Source organism: Anomalospiza imberbis, chromosome 2 (genome assembly GCF_031753505.1).
Source record: "Anomalospiza imberbis isolate Cuckoo-Finch-1a 21T00152 chromosome 2, ASM3175350v1, whole genome shotgun sequence".
In the NCBI taxonomy this organism is placed as follows: domain Eukaryota; kingdom Metazoa; phylum Chordata; class Aves; order Passeriformes; family Viduidae; genus Anomalospiza; species Anomalospiza imberbis.
This window is the reverse complement of record NC_089682.1, coordinates 61,406,160-61,423,328: the sequence shown is the minus strand read 5'-3', so window position 1 is coordinate 61,423,328 and position 17,169 is coordinate 61,406,160. Positions and strand designations below refer to the sequence as shown.

General features: G+C 41.5%; 2 protein-coding genes across 4 annotated transcripts in view; one reads left to right on the top strand and one right to left on the bottom strand.

The window, feature by feature from the left end:
* ALKBH8 (alkB homolog 8, tRNA methyltransferase) overlaps positions 1-17,169 on the bottom strand; it is a 262,866-nt gene that overhangs the window by 211,249 nt on the left and 34,448 nt on the right. Inside the window, exon 1 of one of the 2 annotated variants that reach the window (XM_068181384.1) lies at positions 4,320-4,324. The exons of the other annotated variant lie outside the window; for it this stretch is intronic. The gene's annotated coding sequence lies outside the window, so the exon portion shown is untranslated. Of the gene's footprint in view, positions 1-4,319; positions 4,325-17,169 lie in introns of those variants that run through there. 2 annotated transcript variants of the gene reach the window in all.
* The window catches only part of CUL5 (cullin 5), a 28,379-nt gene continuing 17,155 nt past the window's right edge, over positions 5,946-17,169 (top strand). Inside the window, exons 1-3 of one of the 2 annotated variants that reach the window (XM_068181371.1) lie at positions 5,946-6,319; positions 13,689-13,798; positions 16,112-16,211. In XM_068181371.1, coding sequence (XP_068037472.1) covers positions 6,296-6,319; positions 13,689-13,798; positions 16,112-16,211 — 234 coding nt within the window. In that variant the 5' untranslated portion in view covers positions 5,946-6,295. Of the gene's footprint in view, positions 6,320-6,669; positions 6,982-13,688; positions 13,799-16,111; positions 16,212-17,169 lie in introns of those variants that run through there. The other variant, XM_068181370.1, reaches the window with a different exon arrangement.

The window sequence follows — 17,169 nt, the reverse complement described above, 5'->3', positions numbered from 1 at the left end:
TATGCCTTTAGTATGGAATAGACTCACTGATCTAACTTCAAACTGCTGACTGTCCTGTGCTTACAGGAAATGATGCAGGCTTGACTGAGCCCCCAGGCACACTGTGCTGGTCTCTGCTGAGATCCCTTCTGCCTCAGATGAATAGCTAGTGGTACCCAAGCCTGTCTGAAAGCGAGGGTGGGTGGATGCACCATGATCAGAGATATTTCAGTCTCAGCATTTCAGCTCCCTTAGGGAGTACATGCTTCATTGCTCTCTTTTTACATAATTGACATCCAGGAAGAGTGCTTTTTCCCTCACTGAAGACCCCAGCACAATGGGAGCTCCTCCAAGTCTCCACCTTTGCTTTTTACACAAAGCTAGGAGAGCAATTTCAGCAGCCTTTATTCAGTCCTGAAGAAAAAGAAGGAAGGCTGAGGGTTTATTCTCTTCATGGGCATGGAAACTTACCACAAGCATGGTGGACTGTTTAAGAAATCATTAAATAGCAAAAAACAATTGTCAATAGCAAAAATTTGCATTGCTCATTTCTCAGAGTCTAGAGACTATCCTTCAAATAAGTGAATGAAATTAAAATTCTAAAAGAGGAATCACCCATTGCCCACAGAGGCTATTGGTAGTAGCAGGCTCTATGAAGGGGTAGGTAAATCTTCATTTAAACTCAAACTGAGGAATTCAACCAATCCCGAGCTGCTAGAGTGGATCACTGTCTTTGCAAGTATTTAATTAATTTACTTCTCAGACAAAGTAACACTTTATGCCAGGCCTGAGTTATGCAGGGATGGATCTCAGTGTGTAACCAGCAGAGAGATGACTGCTCCCTGGGAGCCAGCTGACAGCAGCCCCCAGCAGCCTCACAGGCTACGAGGGCAGTTCAAACTGAGATTAACCGATCACAGGCTGCCAAAGGCTCACCTTGCAGCTGAAGAGCTTCTACAGAAAGGTAACAGTAGAAGTAGCAAACCCAAAAATTGTGCATTGTAAATAAAAGCAATGTCTAGGTAAAGAACCTGGCATCTCAGCTATAGTTCAATTACTGCCATTCCTCATTGCTTTGGCTTCAAATCTGTGCAATCTATGCAAACTGAGTTTTCCTACTCCATGAAAATTGTGGAAGCACAAACCAAGACTCCTGTAGCAATAAAGTCAGTCACGGGGGAGAGGGCTGCACAAGATAAAGGTGGAAGGAGGACACACATCATTTCTTCCATCCCTGCACAGCCCTAGGGGAGAAGTGGGACTAACCACTGCCAGGGCCCTTAGGACCCTGCAGAAATATCCATCACTGTAGTGGGACTTGTGGGATGAAAGAAAGCGCCAGGGACCTGGAGTCTGCACAGAGAGGCAGGCTACTGACTCCCTAACCCCAGTGCTCCCTAAGGACAGGTTACCTCTGTGGCACAGCTGCGGGAACAGTTGGGGATAACTCTGTGCTGGCACTAGATCTACATTGCATAGTGTCTACATTGCTTAAAGGCAAATGCCTCCATTGCAGGCTTTCCCTCCTTTCACCTTCTCCCCCATGTGGTTTCTTTACAGGAAGGAACTGCCAGAAGGCATATCTGGCACCAAGGTCTTACAGTGAGCAGGGCAATAGGTGGAAATTTTAGTGCTAGTTGCTAAGCATTAAGGTACTAAAACTGAGGGGAGGAATTGTGGAAAATATTCCAGTCATAATCTTAGTAATAAGAACCTTCCAGGCCTGGCAGTGCTCTGCAGCACTTTCGAGAATTGTCCATTTTGGTTAAGTTTTCAATGCCAAGGAAATAGTTCAGCTATTTGGTAATAATTTATATTATATTGTAATTTAAAAATAATTACTGCATATTATTCAGGGAGAAAAGTCTTCTCTGGGCAGATAATTTTAGTAATTTTGCTGACATACAACTTGTGTTGTATGTTTTAAAGGAACGAGCTATGCCATGACGTAACTTTAAAATACTTAAGTTTCAAATCCCACCAATCAGACCATTGAAACAGTTCATTTTCTTGGGATTTTTCTCTGCCCAATTCTCTGTGGAAAAGAGTCTGGTTCTTAGAGAAGCTTTTAAAACAAAAGAGAGGCAAAGCTTACTGAGCACTGAAAAAGAGATTCATATGTGAACAAGTGTCAGAAAAGTAAAACCTGTTTTTTCTGGTGGTATCCTCTTTCACACTACCATGCTTCACAGCCCAACTCTAGCTCCCCAAGTACATAGTGAATGGAACAGTAAATTTCTAGCTGTCCAAAAACCACTGGGAGATCAAGTGTAATTCCTCACAGCAGTTCTCCACAACTCTGTGCACACAACTCTGTGTGAGGAACAATGGCCACATTCTGCCTAACACATGCCATGTGCTTCTCTGTGTCCCGGGAGGAATTTGGCCTCAACAAAAACCCTCCCGCAGGTTCTGCCTGCGAACAGTCACTCTGCACCACCCCACACCATCCTCAGTGACACTCAGGATAAAAAGTGTAAGGTTTTCCAGCAAGGAAACTATGAGGGAATAGTACTGTGGTCTAAAAAATACATCAGAGAGAAACAAACATCAGGGAGAGAGGTTACTTAAGCTAAAGGACAATGTTGGCATAAGAACAAAGGGGTCCTACTGAGATGCACAGGATAGGTGGTTCTGGTGACGCTAAGATAGCAAAGCCTTGGGCTGCTTTAAATGAAAGCAACAGTAATTTTACTGCCACATGCAGGCAATTTCTGCAGAATGCCATTGTTATTGACAGAAAAGGTGATGTGAAGCCAAGATAGTAAACACCAGAAGTGTTTGCTTAATTGTTGAAATGGAAACAAACATAGAAGTTTGGTCACTGACAGTGCTTCTTGTTTCAGCTAAAGGTAGATGTCTGAGTGTCCTTGCCCTTCTAAAAGGATGGTTTTTAGTGACTCACAGCACATTTTGTGCATGAGGTCATTGTGACAGTCCACAGCAGTGATAAACAAGAATTTCCAACTGAAAGGAAAACTCTAAGTTTTAGTATCCCTACTGAATATAACTAGATTGATGGGAGAAGTGTTTAAAATGGACTAATCAAGCATCACGCTTTTTCCCTTCATGAACTAAGATTAGAAGAAGCTATTTGCATCTTATTGGTATCAGGTCATTAGAACAGATCATAGAAACACATATTTCTCTCTGATGCAACTCATTCAAAGCTTGGAATCAGTTTACTCCAATATATATAGAATATTATGATGGTATAAATTTCACTGATCATCCAAATCGTAATGAGCTGTTCCTTGCAAATCACTTTGAAGCAGTCCACATGTCTGGGATTGTCATTCCCTCTGCCTTTTACAATCCATGCAAAGGATTAAAACTGTAGGCCAGTGTAATACCAATCAATAATTAATATCTTCATTATCAGCAGAATTGAATAATAATCCATTTGTAATAGAATTAAAGCAAATAAAGCAATATTGTGTAACACTGAGCACTGTAGAAGCACCCTGAAGTGGTACTAAAATACTACAAATCCTTAAGACTCACAGATGTCTTCACTTCCCAGAAAATTCATGCAAAGATCTTCAGGGGAAAAAACCCAAACAATAACAGTCATTGTGTAAACCATGCAAAATGAGATGTGCACTATTTTTAATATCAGTAAGAAGTACCAGCATTTCCTTGTCTCTCTGCTTCTCAGACGTTCAAGTTCTCTTTATTCCTTGCCTAGCCTATTCATAACTATTGCACAAGAGCATATTGGGGCAGGATGCACAAACTCTCATACTCAGTACAGTCACTGCTGACCCATCCAGGCCAGCAGCATACTGTTATATGTTATATACAGTGTTATATAATGTCTACCAGGTGCCTAAGGGGATTTAGAAAAGACCAGACCATGAAAAGTACACTGGTGCTACTGCATCCAGCGTACTCACACATTTTTGTGGCAACACTTGGTAAGTTTGGATGAAAAGTGCAAATACAGCTAAATCCCTCATTTTCAAATGTAGCATTTTAAAACACTGCCCAACTTCATTTTAGTTTCAATGTTGGTTAAGCAAAATTTGCAGTTATAGCATTCTAATGATTTGTGTTGTTGTTGTCTAAGCTTTGCATCAAAGGGACCTGAGAAGAAGTTCTCTACAGTAGTTCATCTTCTGGCTCTGTGTATCAAAAGCAGTTTATAAACATCACTGAATTGTGGCATTAATAGCAAATATATATTTAAAAAGAAACTGATAGAAAATAAACCCAAAAATATCAAATAATTGGAAATGCTCACATTTTTTAAGGGCTTGGACAAAAGAGAATGAATCAGTTCACAGAGTAGTGGCTCATAGAAATGGCTGCCTCCATGTCACATTCTGTAGAATATTTACCTGTATTTTAGCTTCTCTGGTACTTACACACCTAACGTAAAACACAGACTGGGCAGCGAAGAAGCTGAAGCACAAATGCACAATGCACAGATTTTACTGCCCCTGCTGGAGGCCTCCTAACTTCAGCACTGTTGCAGAATATATGTGCAATGGAAAGTGCATAATACAATTAGATCTATATTGGATAGTTATATGTAAAACTGTATAACCGTGTCTATTATATGTGCAATAAATACCATATACTTAAATATTAATAGTATAGAACATATAATAACAGCTAAGAAAAAATCATAAACTAATTGGAGCATTTGAAAGCTGGAAACCTTATCAAAATAGATTATTCAACACCTCCTTTCTGCTTCTCAATTAAAAGAAGGCCTTAATATGACTATCATAATTTATTCATTTAATAAGGCTGCAGGCTACATTTGGTCAGCATTATCAAAACTTCCACAACAGTATACACATTTCTTAAATGTTTTGTTACAGCTTTCTTACACTTCAGGGTCCCTATCCTCTGCAATAGGAATTTATCTTCAAATCTCGTGCCCCAGGAGAGGCGAAGTGAGGGCTGCCATCCTAGTGGCCAGTGCCGTGGCTGTCCATGCTAATGACTCAGGGCAGACCAGGTTGAACAGGAAGCATCAGCTCTCAGGGCTCTAAGCCTGGATGAAAAGCTTGGTGAAATTTTCTTCTAGGTAAATTTTTAGACAAAGGCTAAATGTTTTAAGACAAATGTGAGAGTCTGTTTCATAAAAAGAAACCCTGAAATTTTCCAATTCCTTCTCAAAAGGTGCCTAAATGCAAAGTTTTCCTACTAAATATTCTCTTGTGTTGGACTTGGATGAACCTTGTGTGTCCCTTCCAACTCCGAAGATGCTGTGATCACAGAATAGCTCAGATTGGAAAGGACCACAGGGGGTCATCTGGTCCAACCTCCCCGCTCAAGCAGGACCATCCTAGAGCAAAGGATTGTGTCCAGACAGTTCTTGACTTCTCCAGTAAGGGAGACTCCACAACTTCTCTGGGCAATTTGTTCCAGTGCTCAGTCATCCTCACAGTAAAGTTCTTCCTTATGTTTAGGTGGAACTTCTGTGCCCATTGTCTCTCTTCCCAGTTGCTGGGCACCACTGAGAAGAGCCTGGTCCATCCTCCTGACACCCTTCCTTCAGATACTTACACACTTAATAATTCTGTAAATAGAACATTTATGACAACTGGCACGAAGCGTGACGGCTTAGCCGGAGATTGGGTGTAGGGCAGCGACTTGGCTTCTCAGCACACGGCTCAGTGCGGGTGGCCGTGCGGGGCTGTGCCCGCGGTGCTCTCCGCTCCCTCCGCCCGGGCGTGCGGGGGGCCGCTACCGCAGCACCCGCAGGGACAGGACGGCGGGACGGGCCGGGACTAGCTAGCTAGTTAGTTAGTTAGTTAGTTCGTTAGTTAGTTCGTTAGTTAGTTCGTTAGTTAGTTAGAAGTCAAGTTATTTCGGCGCTTACAAACCACAGCACCCCGTCCCGCCGAACGCAGGGCTCCGCGCCGAGCCCCGCCCCGCGGGGCCGTGAGGGCAGCGGCGCCGGGGCCGGGCGGCGCGGGCGGCGGGCCGGCAGGGGGCGCTGCAGGCGGCGCCCGCAGCCGCGCTGGGCGGCGGGGCCGCTCCCGGCGCCGCATCATGTGGGCCCGGCCCCTTCCATGGAGCCGCGGCCGCCGAGCGCCGCCCGGGCGGACGCCGCCATGAGGCTCTGAGGGGCGGCTGCGTGCGGAGCACCCGGCCGGTCCCAGCGCTGCCGAGCTCCCCGAGCCTCGCCGCGGGACAGAGAAGCCTAACGCTGAGGCCGCCGCCGCCGCTGCCGCCGCGGGTCCGGCCGGGCGGGCGAGCGGCCCGGGGCCATGTAAAGCGGCAGCGGCCGGTGGGAGCCGAACCGAGTTCGAGCAGAGAAGCTGCCGCTGCCGGCCGGGGAGGCCCCGCAGTGGGGATCATGGCGACGTCTAATCTCTTAAAGGTGAGAGCGGAGCCCGGCCGAGTCCTGCGGGAGGAGGGGGGAGGCGGCGGGGCCGGGCGGCCCTGCGGGTGGCCGGACCGGGCAGGGTGGCGGGGACGGGGGCAGGGCCAGGGTCGGGCCGTGGGTGCCGCTGGCCGGAGTTGCCGCTCCCAGGGCCCCCCCGCAGGTGAGCGGCCTTGGGCTGCCGGCCTCGGCCCGGCGCGGCCCCGCCGGCAGCTGCTGCCTGCTGCCAGCACCGCGATCCCTGCCCCCGGCTCCTCTCCCTTCCCAAACACGCCCCGTTGGGAAACAGCGTTGCGTCGTGCGGATAGACAGGGTACGGTGTCTTCTCTTTGTTTATTTAAGAAAATCCGAGTGTACGGAAAATGAGTTTTAAGTTAAACAAAGAGTTGAAAAATGTCTTCGCTGAGGGCAGGTGCCGTTATTGGGGTGGCCACGGTGTTCCATTTTTTTTGTTAACTGCAGTTTTCCTGCAAAGGAAAAGTCCCGGAGGCCTTTTGCTTACGTTAAGCAGCTTTGCTTTTGTAGTCATACGTTTTCAAGCACTTTCCCGGCGTTTGATGGCAGATGTCGGTCACCCCAGGCTGCCGCAGGTTGGAACGGAAGATTTCAGTGGGACAGTCCAGTGTTTGAGCTCAGGACTGCCTGTCCTGATCTTTGTGGTATGTATGAGGAGAAGACTCTGTGTGGCCTTTGAGGCCGTGCTAGCACAGGGAAGATGGGCCTACTTGAAACCACTGTTATTAATGCCTGCAGTAAGTGTTTCTAAAACACCAGTTAACTACAGTGCTAAGATAGGCCTAGGGCAGGCTTTCTGCTTAACTTGAGGAATTGACAGTTGAAGATATATGTAAGTATAGGCGTAAACATATGTTCAATACTGCATATTATAGTTCAGTGTGATTCTGAAGAAGTGCTGCTTGCATTTTATTAACCTGACCTGATTTGGATGTATAGATCTAGCCTGAATCTGCTGGTTTTATTTATTACTCTGATACATTCATTGTGAAGAAATGAGAACTAATTTATCCCCTTGTTTCTTCCTGAGGTTAAAAAAACCTCTATCTTAAAAATACAAGTTTTTAAAAAATCTTCCCTGAAATTGAAGTAAATTTTCAATTGTTAGATTGTTAGATATTTAAGCAGATAATACTTCAAAATTACTTTAAAATCTAAAATTGAGGAACCCAAGAACACAGGCGAAAAAAATAATATCCCATAAGAAGAAATGTCCTTTTTATGGAAATGCATGTGTTCAGAGCAGGGCTCAGACAGTTTTATCCACTTGTTAATGTTTTAGACCATCTCTTTTCTGTGCATTTGAGGATTTCTCGAAATTCCAGCACGTGCTCTTATGATACATGTGGTGGGATAGCCCACAGCAGATAGGAGAAACATAGGCCTGTGAGATTTGTCAGCATTCCACTTCAGCTATTTTGAAAGAGCAGTAAGTAGTAAAAACAGAGGCCTTGACTTGGTGAGATGGCTCTTGTCAAACTGAAGTCTTTTTGTTAATGTCATGTTTTTGCCACTGGCCTTTGAGTCGTCAGTGTTTTATATTGACAATAAGATATATATGCACATGTGTTTTGGGAAAAATGCTGCAGAGATATGTGTTCTAAAATAGGCATTTCTGGTCACTCAAAGTGTTATTAAGCATTTAGCTTACTAATTAGTGAGTTTTCCCATGACAAGAAAGTATGATTCCCACATTACAGAAGGAAAGATTATACAGTGATTTGACTTTGTTTATAATGGCAAGATAAGCCAGTGTGAGAATTAGAACTAGGTAAGGTCCTTTGTTCCCCAGTTCCGTTTGTCAGAGTGCTGAGAAGCAAACTGTTCATTCCAGGTCAGTGTTCCCTGGCAGTGCCTTGTGCCATCTGAGTCTGTCCAACTTACTTCTGCTTTCATCTTTAAGGGGGAAAAAAACAATGTCTGGGCACAGCAAAAATCCCAGGATAAGGAAGGAAAGGTGTTAAAATCTGCAAAATTTTTTCATATCTTTTCCAAATAAGCCTGTGTAATCAAATCTATGTTGGGTATAGACAGGGCTTAGTTTTGCCAGCATGAACAGGACCTGAGTATCTTCTTTTGTTTTCCCCATCCTGGTCCAGCTTTCCACATAGCTGAGACAATGAAGTGAAATATTCCTTTCTGATTCTATTAACAGATACTAGCTGAATCCAACTCTGACTGGCTGTCATAATTTCAGAGGGCATCATTTAAGCTCCACTAGTGCTTAATTTTCCTAATTGTAAATTCTTTTCTTTTAGTGAGAAGCATATTCTTGGACAGCCTTCTTTAAATGCAAAATTAGACTGACCAGTCGTGTTGAATCCTGGTGAGACAGAGTGAGAAGCATATTCTTGGACAGCCTTCTTTAAATGCAAAATTAGACTGACCAGTCGTGTTGAATCCTGGTGAGACAGAGCAAACTAATGTGATGGAAATGCTGCAGTACTTAGTAAGAGCCATTACAGGGTCAGCTGGTGCCTGGCCTACCTGTAGCAGAGCTGCTCTCTGTCGTTGAGGCAGTGGCTTTCTGGTAGGTGACCAAGCTATTTCTAGTGGAGTCCCATAGAGTTTTTTGTCTCAACACACATGTGACACTTCTAAAGTGGGATACTTCATTTCAGGGGCCCTGTAGGACTTATAACTTGTTCTTTTTGCAGTGATGATACAGTCTAAACCAATTCACCCATGTGACATGAAGACACTTGAGTTTTTCTCTAGTTTGTGGAGCAGAAAGCACATCAGCTTATTGTAGCACAAAGAAAACCTATAGCTGTATCCATGCTGGCAGATCTTGATACTATTGTAGGGCTTTACTGGAGCTGCCAGCAAATGCGGGAGTTTATCCTTGCAAGATGAACTCCACCATGAGCCTGATAGTAGGAAAGAAGCAGCAAAGGAAGCAACCCCTGGGCTTAAATGAAATGAGAATCACTGTTTACCTTTGCATCAGTTTTCAACTGTTTGTCCCTGACAACTAGAAACACATTTGAAGTTTTTGGATTTTTTGACTTGAAGTACGTGTTTCCAGATCTGTATTTTAAATTTGTCTGTTTCTTCCTGGCTGTTTACATCTAGGATATCCTTAAGAAGCTAGGGAGTGTTGCACACTAGTTAGTTACATTCAAAAGCTTTTCCTGTGGCTACTTTTCTGCTTTGAGTAGAAACTTGCTACAAGCATGACACTGATTTTTAGAGCTACTTGTAGCGGAGATTAATCAGACAGTGCTTGTTTCCGTCTAGGACATCATATTTCCTACTTCATCCCTCTGTGAGCTGGCCTCAGTATAAATACTGTCTGGAAACAATGAAGTTGTAAAGATGAACATGTTACTCAGATGTACAGTAAGACCTAGAGAACACTTCTTTTCTACAGTACTATGTAGAGCATCTGGAGAGACCAGGGCTGAATTTCTGTGTGGCCTGAGAGTTCTACAGAGACATTTTGAGGTTCAGAGGGAGAGTAGCATGAAGGTCTTGGTGTATTGCCTTGCCTTGTTATATCTGTTTAAGTGCTTATGTGTAGAATTGAAGAACAGGGAAAAGTATAATGTGTAAAGTAGTATGTGTTTCAAGTAAAGTTTAGTGTTAAAATGGAACTTTAAATCTTTATGAACAAATTTATTGAAGTGAATTTTAAAACAAAATATTTCATAAGTGGAGTTGTTTTTTGAAGCATTAAAATTTAAACACTAGAATGGCTACTTAGCCAGGGTGCGGCTATCAACTGTAGTCTGTGTTTTCAGAGAAGATTTGATAAGTGGAGTAATTTTATTTCATCAAAGGTATTCCTTACTGTTCTGCTTACCTTTCCTTTGGAACTGTGGTTGGAAGCAAAGTAGAAAAGAAAAATTGCCCAGGAAATACTGCTCAGAAATTGCATGTGTGACTTTGGTAACTAAGAATTGCTGCTGTTTGACCTCCTCTTCTACTATAAAATCTGTTTTCTGTCATTTACTAACAGAGATGGAAGTAGGTGGTATTTAATGCACCCTTTCTTCCTGTAATTACTGTATAAAACTCTTATGTCATGGAAGCCTAATTCTACCTAAATGATGTTTCTGTAATCTTTTTTGATTTCAGTAAAGCTTTCCATACTGTCTCTCAGAGCATCCTTCTCGAAAAAATGTCCAGCCCACAGCTGGATAAACACATCATGTGATGGCAACTGATTCATTGTAGGGAATTGGGTGATGTCAGACTGGAGACCTGTCATAAGTAGGGTTCCACAGGGCTCCGTCTTAGGCTCTGTGCTCTTCAACATCTTTATAAATGACTTGGACACAGGACTGGAAGGGACACTAAGCAAGTTCCCAGATGATACAAAACTGGGAAGAGCTGCTGACTCCTTTGAAGGCAGGGAGGCAGTGCAGAGAGACCCGGACAAATGAGAGGGCTGGGCAATCACCAACCAGATGAAGTTCAACATGGGAAAGTTCTGGATTCTGCACCTGGGATGGGGCAACCCTGGATGTACAGACAGACTGGGAAGTGAGATGCTGGAGAGCAGTGCCACACAAAGGGACCTGGGTTTCCTGGTCTGTGGCAAGTTGAACATGAGCCAGCAGTGCCCTGGCAGCCAGGAGGGCCAGCCCTGTCCTGGGGGGCATCAGGCACAGCATGGCCAGCCGGGCAAGGGAGGGGATTGTCCTGCTCAGCACTGCAATCTCCAGTGTTGGGGGCAGTTTTGGGCACCACAATATAAAAAAGACATTAAACTAGAGAGAGTGTCCAAAGGAGGGCAACAAAGATGGTGAAGGGCCTTGAGGGGAAACCATATGAGGATGTGTTCAGCCTGGAAAAGACTGAGGGGAGATGTCATTGCAGTCTGCAGCTTCCTTGTGAGGGAAGAGGAGGGGCAGGCACTGATCTTTGCTCTGTGGTGAGCAGTGACAGGACCTGGGGGAATGGCCTGAAGTTGTATCAGGGGAGGTTTAGGCTGGATATTAGGAAAAGGTTCTTCACCCAGAGGGTGGTTGGGCACTGGAACAGGCTCCCCAGGGAAGTGGTCACAGCACCAGCCTGGCAGAGTTCAAGAAGCACTAGGACTATGTTCTCTGGCACATGGTGTGACTGAGGATGGCCCTATGCAGGGTCAGGAGTTGGACCTTGATGGTCCTCATGGGTCCCTTCCTACTCAGCTTATCCTATATTTCTGTGAATTGTTTATTGAACTTAAAAAATAATTGAGTGGGATTTTTCATCCATTAATTTTATTTTATCTTCAGCTTAATTAAAGAATAAAGAAGGATATGTGGAAAAAATTTACTCCTATGTATAGGAAACAAAGTTCTACTCTTCTCTAATGGGATTTCAGGATAAGCTTTATTTGAGGAATTCTTTTTAAGCAGGCAGATACTGGTTACAAGTGGACACAGGATTTTTTTACAACTGAAGTTGAGTTTTATTTGTGCTTCCTAGGATTAAGTAGGTAATCGCAATCTAAATAATTTAAACAGTTGCATTTGCAGTCCTCCTCCTCCCCATGTTTTACAGTGAAACTAATCTTATTCACGAAGATAGAGCATTCAGGTTTATCTTCAGCTGGTTTTGGTGAAGGTCTGAATTGCACTTCTCAAAAATTTCAGAACAGATTTTTTTACCTGTTCCAAAAACCTTGAGGGGTCTTCTCTGATGTTTCATTCAAAAGGAAGTCTTTTAAGGAAGTTGCTTTTTCTGTTTTTTTAATAATGTCTTTTCTGGAACTTCTCACTGTTCAGTAGCTGATGTTTTAAGTTCATTATCCTTCAAAGAGAGACTTGAAACAGAAGTATCTGCAAGTAGAAGCTGACAATTTTCACGGGACTAGCAAAGATTAGAGCAACACATCAAACATTAGGAAATAATTATAAAGCTGGCTCCATATAGGGGAAGCATTTAGTTGATTTTCAAAGATTATGCATTCAAATTACTTTTCTTTTTTTGCACTGGGAAAGAGTAGGTAAAACTGTCTCTGAACAGGCAAACATTTTTTTATTTTATTTTTATGTTGCAAGATTTATAGACTTATCAACAGGGGCTGATTCCATGAAAGCTGTGTTCAGTACCTACCACAATGCTGTGAGGCCTCCAGGTGCTGTGGTTGTAAAAATAATTACTGTGGTGCCTGTTGCATCTTTATAACTTGGAAGATGAGGTATCCTCGCACTTGTGAACACCAGGGGATATGGTTGACAAACTCTGCTTATTCTGAATCTTAAATAACAGATTTAATTGTAGATTTCCATGTAGAAATTAATCAAAAGCAGGTGATTGAGGGAACGTGGTGTGCTGTTTGTGCTTGTTTATCTGAAGAGATGTTAGTTGCAGATCAGTGCATTTATCAGAATTTAAAGCAGTTAGACTGTATTAGTTGCTCTATTTGAAGTGAATTGTGTCAAATGTAGTATTTCTAACCAAGACAATGATCTGTTCAGAAGTAAACAGTGCACTGGAACATAGCCCTGCAGATAACTGAACCAGTAGTCTTTCTGCCACAGACTCTCAATCAGTGTATTCTTATAATTGTAGGTTTTTCTTTTTAGAATGTGGAGCTTTAAGCAAATAGAATCACAACATATGTGGTAGAATTGCTATTTTTCTCTCAAAGTTGTTGTGTTGCTTGAGTTTCTGCAATTACGGAAGTTAGCCTGGATACTGTGGTGAGACTTTTCAGAATCAGAATTATTTGGGAGCACTTCATTTCTTTACCTTTCCTCTTAATTTGTATCACAGGTCTGAGAAGTCCACCTTGGATTAGATTTTTCATCATGGTGCAAATAATTTTTATCTGTACCAACAGTAGTCTTGGTCTTGTGGCCAGTTCACCCACAGGAAGGGAGTCTGCAATACAGCAGCTCCTACGTTACTCTGCTTCCTTCCTCCCTCTTGGCTGCTGATGCCAAATGCACTGTGAGAGAAAAAAGGTATGTGGTAGCATCCACAATACCATTCCTGACTCCTGGCTGCCATTTTGATCAGGGTAATTTATTGAAGACAGGTTTGCAACTGCCTCCTGACTTGCATTGCAGGTATCTTGGTTGGAACAGTGAAGCTGCTCCAGACAACCCATGTTGTCTGTGTATAACTCCACTTACAGCTGAAGAACACTTGCTAGAACTTTGCATTGTAGCTAATGCAGTGATTAAATGAAGAAATTGGCAGTTTCTTTAAACCAAATAATTGTTTTATCACTTCTTAAAATAAAACTTATTGTGAAAAGTGTTGTTCAGCTGTGGTAGCGTAGCTTAAATGCTGGCTTATGAGGAACACCTGAGAAAATATTTTAATGTTAACTGTATGAACTGCAATCCTTAAAGAGGAGTTTAAGTAAGATACTGGTTTATTAATATTACTTTTTTGTTGTTTCTTTTAGAATAAAGGTTCACTTCAGTTTGAAGACAAATGGGATTTCATGCGCCCGATTGTTCTGAAACTTCTTCGTCAGGAGTCTGTCACGAAACAGCAATGGTTTGATCTGTTTTCGTAAGTATTTTTTTGTGTCTTACATCCTTCTGCATGATAGGAATACAGTTACTGAACTACTCCTGATACAGACAGAAGTTATGTGACACAGATTGTTTGGAAACACAGAACAAAAATACTAGTTTAAGTTTTATTAAGAGATAAGTGTGCTAGCATCACTCTAAGTGTGCAAAAGTTGGGCTTTGCTGAGATTCAGGTGCTTGCAAATGGGGTGAAGAAAGAACAGCAGAGCTTTGGACTTCAGCTGACCATAGTAAACAAGTTTTGTACCTGCCCACAAACTTTTTGTTAGAATTAGAGAGAAAATGTTTATTGCTGTGTCAGTAAATTAATTTAAAGGCAGTTTGCTGAATGCTACATTATTCTGATTTGAATGGCTTTCTTCTAAAATAACTGAAGTAACAGGGTGGTGCAGTTTAACTTGAATTAACAGATTAATTTGAATACTTTTTTACCCTAAGAATGAAATACAACAGTTTTTAGACAGTGTTGGCATTAATGTGCATTCTATAAACCTTGCCATTTTCTTCCTTCCAAACAGCAAGAAGCTCCTTTTCCAGAATCTTAGGTGATTTTTTTGTGTGTTATACATTGTGTGATTTTTGAAAACATGCTATGGAAGTGAGTTACAAAATAAACAGTAAAAGTATATCTAAAATAGTCTTTGTCCCAATAGAGTTATTTGCCCTCTAATATAGTCGTAATTAAAATCTGCAGACTCTTCTTTTGCTTTTTAAAATCTGTCACAACAATAGTTTTTTTTTCAAATGCAGTCTTGTTGCACTCTGTCTTTTTTGCTCCTATTGATGAGTACAATGTACTGACTCTTTTCACAACCAGTTTAATGCATCTGTCACAATTTTCTGCCAGCCAAGAGCACAGGTACTCTAACATGTGATGGGTTTTAATATCTGACAATGTCTCTGCTGTAGTAGTTGCCAGACATGGTATAGTTAAGGTAAAATTCAGTTCTGAGTCATTGCTTTAATTTTTAATAATTAGTTCAATAATTCTGCATTAGAATGTAAACTTTATGTTTATTGTTTTTCCTTGTAGCTGAGTTATTGAATAGAACTTAAGTAACTTCATGGCTAAATTAAAGCAATTGAGGGAAAGGATCCCACTTCCCTAGATTTATATTTTTGGACAGTGTTCTTTGTTAAGCTTCTTAATAAAAATGCAAAATCTGTAGGTGTCTTCTACATGCCCTTTGAGTATAATTATCCGGTACTTCTTTTTTTTCACTGCTGTCAGGAAACAATGACATTCTAAATACAGTAACACCTTTTCTGCCTGTGAATGTTGTGTAAGTTTCACCAGTTGGATTAGACTGCTATAAACCTTGGGCCGGAAGCTTTAATCTGTGTCAGAGCAACTTGTGAGTTTTGTCTTTGCGGTTAAACTAAAAAAGCTGCTTTTGTATTGAAATAAGTGTATTGATTTAATAGGAACAAAGTAATACCTTTAGACTATAGGAATGCTTTTCTGCAGAGATATGGCCTTGTTACTGGAAGGCAGAAGAACCAGAGGACGGTAATGAGTCAAAAAAAGGCTTGCTAAGCCATGTTATATATGATATATGGTTAGGAGTGTAACTTGCTTTATTTAGTCTTCAGTGTGGAAAGAATAGGAGTTAAGATACACTTGCTGGGCTGTAAGGCGGGGAAAATTTCATTTGAATGGTGATTAAAACTCAGAATTTTGCTTTGCAGTGCTGTTTAGTAACTTTTCTCCAGTAGTGTATCACTTGAAAATGCTACCACTGCCATGAAATGTTTTGAGTGATCTTATTAAACTAATTGAATCGTCTTTTAAATTACCTGATCCCTCAGGGTTCACATTTCTCACGAGGATGGTCTATTGCCTTTGTAGGATGTTGTAGTGCTTGGATTGTGAAACTGTCAGGGAAGGCTGCATGTTAATGATAGCATTTTAGAATAGCATGGGCTGAGTAGTAATGCTGTTACTGGCAAGTGATGTCTGTCAAAGAAAAACTTTAAAATTGTCCTTAATTCATTAAGGATTATTGAATAGGTACCAAAAACAGAATTGCCTTACACATCTTCTTGACCATAGCCTTCTCCTAGACAGGTTGCAATTATTTGCTACCAGGACTTTTCTTAAAGCTTCAATCTCTTCCCAAAACATGCTTTCTCCCATGTGTCACTGGGATCTAGTTGTGTGTTGTTCAATGGCAGATAAAAAGTGCATTAATTTCTTAGACATTCTGAAATTATGACTGTTGAAGCCTCATACATTGCAGCATTAAATTTTGAGTAGCTGTTACTAAAAGGTGGATAATTTGTTTTCTAGAGATGTACATGCAGTTTGCTTGTGGGATGATAAAGGTCCAGCAAAAATCCATCAAGCTCTGAAGGAAGACATCCTTGATTTTATTAAACAGGCACAAGCAGTAAGTTCTTAATGTTTCATAACTTTTATTTGCATTGTTAGAAAAATAGCCAAATAATTCTGACTTTTGTTGGACCGAAATGCATTACTTTTTTGTTTGAAATTTTGTGATGTTCTGGAGGTTGTAATTACCCTGCAAATTTCTGTTGACAAAAAGGAGAGCCTTGAGCATTTGCCTGGCTCATTGTTTTCTCACAGTGCTTGAAGCTGGGATGGGCAATGGTTTTTGTGTTGCATTTAAAAAAAACAAAACACAGCATATTTTTGTTTATCCAACAGTACTTATGGAATTTTCTTCTACTTGAAAACTTCTAAAGGCAGAATTTTCTATTAGAAGTTACTGTCTAAAAAAAAAAGGTTTATATAGCTTCAGTGCTATTTTGATATGTTCATGGATGGCTTTAAAAGAAGACATATGTACAGTGTACTACAAATATCTGTGCTATCGACTCAGCAAGCTCAGCTGTCCAGTTTTATGGGCTTCCCTCCAAACGAGTGACGCTGTCAATAGACTCAAAGGAAGTTCCTGTGTTTGTAACACATACTACAGAAAACATCTTCTGCTATGAGGGATTTAAAAGAGGGAGTTATTTTGAAATGAAAAAAAATATTCTAAAGCATCCCATGACAGTGGTTTAGAAAGATTCTGCACGCTTTTATTTTATCCTTTTAGTGAAGTGATTTATACCACTAAGGCTATGCTTCAAGGAAAATAGTTTTTATACAGGCCTTTTTATAACTAGGCATATAAATGTTGTTTATTAAGTTCCATACCTTACCTGCTTACATGTATAAATGCTGTGCTGAGCTGAGGCCTTTTGATGTGGTTTGTGTTGGCTGTTATTTGGTAGACAGGGGTTTTTTGGCATTATGATAGCCAGTGTACAATGTAGCTAAGTTTTCAGGCTTTAATAAAATATAGATGTTAACTATCAGTCTGGGTGTAATGAAAGGTTAGT